This window comes from Castanea sativa, chromosome 11, assembly GCF_040712315.1.
Source record: "Castanea sativa cultivar Marrone di Chiusa Pesio chromosome 11, ASM4071231v1".
NCBI lineage: Eukaryota > Viridiplantae > Streptophyta > Magnoliopsida > Fagales > Fagaceae > Castanea > Castanea sativa.
Window position 1 is genome coordinate 11,244,856 of NC_134023.1, and position 7,192 is coordinate 11,252,047.

The following is a 7,192-nucleotide window of genomic DNA, read 5'->3' on the forward strand; positions in this document are numbered from 1 at the left end:
ATTATTTTATGAATTTGATACTATGACTTTTACTTTGGCTTAATACGCTAAAGGTGTTTCTTATTTTGTAACTTGGATAGAAAAAAAAAAAATCTTAATATGCTTGAAGCCACTTTGGCTCCGGATGTGTATTGAATTTCTCTTCTTCTTAATAAAGTTTCAGTATTCTAATAAAAAAAAAAAAGGGTGGACATAAAATTTGGGTCAACGTTATGGTTTGAAATTTTTTATGTCATTTGTAATAGTTTGGTTTTTTTTTAACCAATCTCCCCCCCCCCCCCAAAAAAAAAATCCCTCTCCTTTCTGGCTGTATGTTTCAAAAAAAATATAAATTATATACATATATATATATATATATATATATATATATATATATCAATTACACACTAAAGCACATAAATTTACATGAAAATTTGTGCTTTTGAAGGAAGAGAAAGCCACAAGACCAACTTTGAATAAATAAAAATTTAAATGCATAACAAAATCTTATACATCAAATGAGATCTTTCGTTGAGATGAGAGTTTTTCTAATGGTTAGGTCTGTTGTTTCGATGATATATATATCACCAATGAGTGCTTTTTAGGGGTCAGTGTAATACCAATACCAATATACATAAACATAAATAACATAAAAATAAAAATCAACATAACATAAAAACTATATATATATATCACCAATGAGTGCTTTTTAGGGGTCAGTGTAATACCAATACCAATATACATAAACATAAATAACATAAAAAAAAAAATCAACATAAGATAAAAACTAATGATCACCCTAAACTTCAATTGTTGGCTGATGTATCGTTGATTATTGAAAGAGAATCTTATTTTGAGTTAAAAGAAAAAGATTAAACTAATGATGATAATATACTTCATGATTGTGATTGTATTTTTGAGCAATACTGATAAGCTTCCATCGAAATGATATTTCAAACAAAACTCATAATGAAAATTCTTGAGTATTTGGAAAATAATAAAAATTCACATGAGATCTTCACTCACTTTAGATACAAGAATTCTCTATGGTTGTAATACCTTGAATCTCTATTTAGGGCAAAGTTTGGAAGGAGGGGAAGGTAGGAGGGTAGAGTAGAGTTGGTTGAAAAAAAAATGAAAAAAAGATCGATCACTTAAAGTTGAAACATCCTCTAAAAAAAAAGAGTTGAAATGTAGTGGTCAACGAACTTGTAACTCAAATTGCATCTCCGGGTATTTTTGAGGGGGGCTTAAAATCAAAATCCGTCCACCACAACTATCAAATTATTGAAAAAAATTGAAACACGGTCTTGTTAAGAAAAGAGAATTTGCCTCCATGGTTACAATCAATTGTTGCTAATGTAGACCCTAGTCTATTGGTGGTATCAATAATTCATCATACTGCCAAGAAAGACATGGTGAATTTATTATTTAGTGGCATACCACTAATGAGCAAAAAAGTGATTGCAAGAGATGCACACAAATTACTAAATGGAAGGTCATGTATGTGACGTAGTTCGTATCATTTGAGTCACCCAAAATTGATTTACCTGCATAGCAAGGATATTCACTGCAAACTACCTCCTTAGAGCTCGCCTACCATAGGCCTCCTGGGGACTTAGTGCTGGCTGGTATATTAATGACAAAATAATTGTCACCACAACAATTACCCTTATGTATTTTGTATCCAATTACCTTCGTATCCACTGTAGGTAAAAAAAAAAAACTGATAATTTGTTCTACACCCTTTAGTAGGACTTTGTTTTGATTGAATGAGAACTCCTTAACCACAGTTTTGTGTTTTGTTTTCTACTTTCTCTCTTACTTCACTTGTAGTAGTTTTAGGAGGAAATGACATCGTAATGATAAAAAAATTTGGTCCTCAATGTTGGTGTCTAATGTATTCAAATATATGAAAGATTTTTGTCTCCAAATTATTGAACTTTAAAAATATAAAGTAAATATTGCAATCTTAGTATTTATAATGGAGAATAAAAAAAAAAACTTTTATCAATAGAATATCTTTCGTTTCACTCTGTATTTTGAAGTAAAATTTAGGAAAAATGATATGTTTAGAGTTTCACATGTAGATATGAAAATTATTTGAGAAAATGTGTCTTTTTTTTTTTAATGTTTTATTATGATAGAAATGGTAAATTTAGTTATAGTGATGTGATTGCATGGAAAATACATAATTTTTGAAATTTTAGTGTTTGTATTGAATTAAGGAAAAAAATTTTATTGAGAATTTGTGTATGTTTGATCGAAAGTCTAATGTGTTAGGTTTGAAAATATTAATTCAATTATAGCTATGTGGCACTCTTCTTTTCTCTCCCTTGTAGGAGCCTGTTCTCTCGTCAGAGTTTCTTTCTCCCACACATTTTTCCTTCGTCTGGGTTTCTTTCTCCCACACGTCCTTCTGTTGTCTGGGTTTTCTCTAAGGGTTTCGATCCTTTTCTCTTCCATCACTACCATGGATCAATCGGTAGTGGAGGGATTACTTAATCTGCGTCTCACTAAAGAGGAAGAAGAGGAAATATCAATAAAATCAAGGTGTAAATCTGATTTATTTGATGAATGTTCTCTTAGTCTCTTCGGTAGGCTATTGACAGATAGGAACCAAAATCAGAGGGCTTTGAAGAATACGATGAGATCAGCGTGGAAGATGGGCTCGGATCTTCAGATTGTGGATGTGGGAAATAATGCCCTACAGTTCAAATTTGGGTCTGAGTATCAACTGAAATGGGTAGAACAAAATGGGCCATGGAATTTTGACAACAACTTGTTGTTGTTGTGCAGATGGAGAAGGGGGCTTTCAGCTGCAAACATTAAGTTCACCCATTCCCCTTTTTGGGTTCAAATATGGGGGACTCCCCTTTGAGCTCATGTCAGAGGAGGTGGGCAGAGAGCTTGGCAATAGCATCGGGAGGTTTATTGAAATGGATCGGCGAGCAAGGCAATCTGAACAAGCTAAATTTATGAGAATCAGAGTTGATCTTCAGTTAGATAAACCTTTAAGGAGAGGAGGAAGAGTGGCTAGTGTTGAAGGGGAGAAATGTTGGGTAAGCTTCAGGTATGAAAGGCTTCCTGTATTCTGTTTTCAGTGTGGTAAATTGGGACATGATGAGAGGCATTGTATGGAGCCTCCAGACCAACAAAATCCTAAACAATATGGGGATTGGCTTCAGGCTCAAGGGAATATAAGGATGGGAACAGAGAGGCCTAAGTCAACTAGCAGTGGAGAAAGAGATGGTGGTAGTAAGGATAGGACGGATGAAAATGTAAATGTTGCAACTAAGTTCTCTGCTGGTTTAGTCTCCAACGGTGGTGAGAATCACTCCGGTGATGCAGGCTACCGGAAAAATTCAAATGAAGGGAGTACGGGGCAGTGTGAAGTTAGAGTAAGTGACAGTTTGCAGGGCGCAACACATGATTTTACTGTTCAGATGGGACTGAAGGCTACAGCGAATCCAGAGTCACATGAAATGGATCTCGTCCCCCCAACTAGCATCCCACGTGACATAGACGAAAATAAGGGCTTTGAAGATGCGTTCTCTTTAGTGGGCTGGAAAGCCCATGCAGGAAAGGAGCATTAGGAAGTGACTAGCCCAATGAAGTGCAATGCTGGGCTTAATGAAAAAGAAAGATGCTCAACTGAGCCCACGAGTAAAGAAACGGTAAGGAAAGCAAAGGCAGAGGCTAATTGGAAAAGAATTGCTAGAGAGAAAAGGAAGAGTAAAAACCTAAAACCAAATATCCAGTTTTTAAGTACTTGCTCAAAGAGAACGGGGAAACTTGTCTTTGAAGAAGATGAGACAGAAGCACCACAGAAGAAGCAATGTACTGTAACAGTTACAGCACAGAACCAATCTGATGAGGGATCAGTGGTGGTTGCATGGCAGCACCGCCGGGAGCCATGAATCCCATAAGTTGGAACTGCCGGGGACTTGGGAACCCCCGGTCAGTTTGAGCGTTGCATGACATGGTGCGACGATGGAATCCCAAAGTAGTTTTTCTAATAGAGACTAAGGCGAAAGTCCAACGAATGGAAAGAATAAAATGCAGGCTGGGTCTTGCTAACGGTCTCATTGTCCCCTATGTTGGCCGGAAGGGTGGTCTTGCTATGCTATGGGCTAGGGAGGTAGACCTAGAGATAAAGAGTTACTCTCAGAATCATATTGATGCAGTAATCAGCGATACAGAAAGGAATTTCAAGTGGAGACTAACAGGTATCTATAGCCATCCAGAGACACATCGAAGGTATGAATCTTGGCACCTCCTTGCTTTTCTAAATAATCAAATGCAGCTACCATGGTTATGCCTAGGTGATTTTAATGAGATTTTATCTAACACAGAAAAATCAGGGGGGGCTATTCGGTCTCAACATCAAATGGATGGTTTTAGGAAAGTTGTTGATTATTGTGGCTTTAAGGATTTGGGATACTATGGTTCTGATTTTACATGGAGCAACATGCAGGGGGGGATGACAGAATATATCTAAGGTTAGATAGGGCTTTTGCCAACTTAGAGTGGTGTGAGAAGTTTGGGGATATGAGAGTGCATCACTTACCTGATTCAACTTCTGATCATTGTGCCTTTCTTGTTTCTGCTTCCGTAACTCAAAGACAATCCCGAGCAAAGCGTTTCCACTTCGAGGCAATGTGGGTTAAAAATGCTGAATGCAAATCTATAATTAAAAATTCTTGGGGTATGGATTCTGATCTTGGTACTCTGGAGGGGGTGATGGCCAATCTCAATAGATGTGCTGCGGAATTATTGAAGTGGAGCTCTAATGTTTTTGGGCAAATTCCAAAGAAGATCCAAACAAAAAGAATTGAGCTGAACTCCCTAACTCTCCAAGATAAGGATGGAGCATTAAGTACAAAGATCAATAGTTTAAGAAAGGAAATTAACGATCTGCTTGATGATGAGGAGATATATTGGGGTCAAAGGGCTAAGGCACACTAGCTTAAGGAGGGCGATAAGAACACAAAGTTTTTTCACACCCAAGCTTCAGAGCGTCGTAAGTAAAACACAATTATGGGAATCAAAGATAGCCATGGCAGATGGTGTAACGAAAGGGATAGTATTGCTCAAGTTGCCGTTGAATATTTTGAGACTATATATGAGATGAACTCCCTAACTCTAATTCATGAGATAATTGCTGCTATTTCCACTAAGGTGACTGCTGAGATGAATGAAAGCCTCAACAAGAACTTCACAAGAGAGGAGGTAGTCATGGCACTCAAGTAGATTCATCAAACAAAAGTGCCCGACCCCGATGGTATGTCGGCCATTTTTTATCATAAATACTGGAATATTGTAGGGTGTGGCATTACTAATATGGTTCTAAATGTACTAAATGGTAATATGTCTATGGCTAGTCTTAATAGAACCAACATTGCTCTTATCCCAAAGATTAATAATCCCAAAAGAATGACTGATTTTCGACCTATAAGCCTCTGTAACGTAGTGTATAAGCTCATATAAAAAACCATTGCAAATAGATTTAAGGCTCTCCTTCCTCATATTATCTCAGAAAACCAAAGTGCTTTCACTTCTGACAGGTTGATAACTGACAATGTTTTTGTAGCGTTTGAGTTAATGCACTTTCTAAATCACAAAAAATGCAGGAAAGGAGGGATATATGACGGCCAAACTTGATATGAGTAAGGCGTTTGACAGAGTAGAGTGGTGCTTCATTCAGGCAGTTATGGAGAAACTGGGGTTCAGCCCTAAGTGGGTAAATCTGGTTATGAGATGCATCACCTCAGTGTCATACTCAGTCTTAATAAATGGTGCTGCCTATGGGAATACTACCCCAACCTGGGGCCTCAGGCTAGGGGACCCTCTCTCCCTAACACTCTTTCTCATTTGTACTGAGGGACTTTCTGCCCTTATTCACGAGGTAGCCCGTAACCAGCTTTGGACAGGAATTTCTATAAGTAGGGGCTGCCCAAGAGTCACCCACCTTTTATTTGCGGATGATAGCATCCTCTTCTGTAAAGCTAGTGCTGAGGAATGTCAGGTTTTGAAGCACATCCTCCAAAAATATGAGGAGGCCTTAGGTCAGAAAATTAACACGGAGAAATCCTCTGTTTTCTTTAGTCCTAACACATCTCAAGAAGTCAAGGATGAGATTTTTGCTACCTTAGGCCCTATGCAAGACTCTAGACACACAAGATATTTGGGCCTCCCATCCCTCATTGGAAGATCGAAAAAGCAAGTGTTTACTATTCTTCAAGAGAGGATTGGGCAAAAGTTAGCTGGTTGGAAGGGTAAACTTCTATCTATGGGGGGGACGAAAATTCTTATAAAAGCGGTAGCACAAGCAATTCCCTCGTACACTATGGGGTGTTTTCTTCTTCCTCAAAGCCTTTGTGAAGATATTGAAAGTATGATAAGAAATTTCTGATAGGGACAGAAACAACAGGAAAATAAAATGAGTTGGGTCAGCTGGAAAACTATGTGTAAGCAGAAAGCAAATGGTGGAATGGGCTTTAGGAATCTACATGCTCTTAACAAGGCCATGCTAGCTAAGCAGTCATGGAGGATTTTACAAAATCCAAACTCTCTGGTGGCAAAGGTTCTCAAATCTAGATACTTTCCTACCAGGGACATCCTAAATGCTAAACATGGTAACGCCCCATCATACTCTTGGAGAAGCATCCATAGCAGCCTGGATATTATTAGAGAGGGCACTCGTTGGAGAGTGGGTAACGGGAAGCTAATCCACATTTGGGATGACAAATGGCTGCCAACCCCTTCCACTTACAAGGTAATTTCGCCTCCAAATGATACCCCCTAATTCCCAATGGTCTCATCTCTTATTGATCCTATAAAAAGGTGGTGGAATGTGGACTTGATAAGAGCATCCTTTCTACCATTTGAGGCTGACACAATCTTGAGAATTCCACTAAGTCACACTCTTCCGGATGACAAAATAATCTGGATTAGAAATAAACGAGGTGAGTTCTTAGTCAAAAGTGCCTACCACATTGCATATAACATGATTGAGTCAAATGATCAAGGAGAAAGTTCATCTGGGGATCCATGCAAACCTTTATGGAAAAGGTTTTGGCACCTCAACTTGCCGCCAAAAATCAAAGTTTTTGCTTGGAGAGCATGTGTAAATGGTCTCCCTACTATGGAAGCCTTTGTTAGATGAGGAATTTCTCAAAATAAGACTTGCCTTGTTTGTGGCAATGAAGCT

The 7,192-nt window shown here is 38.1% G+C and overlaps 1 protein-coding gene across 1 annotated transcript; it reads left to right on the plus strand.

Moving 5' to 3' along the window:
- The first annotated feature begins 4,024 nt into the window (after positions 1–4,024).
- Positions 4,025–4,947, plus strand: LOC142616066 (uncharacterized). The gene is made up of 2 exons (XM_075788954.1): positions 4,025–4,208; positions 4,457–4,947. The coding sequence occupies exons 1-2, from the start codon at positions 4,025–4,027 to the stop codon at positions 4,945–4,947; spliced, it is 675 nt and encodes a 224-aa protein (XP_075645069.1).
- The last annotated feature ends 2,245 nt before the right edge of the window (positions 4,948–7,192 follow it).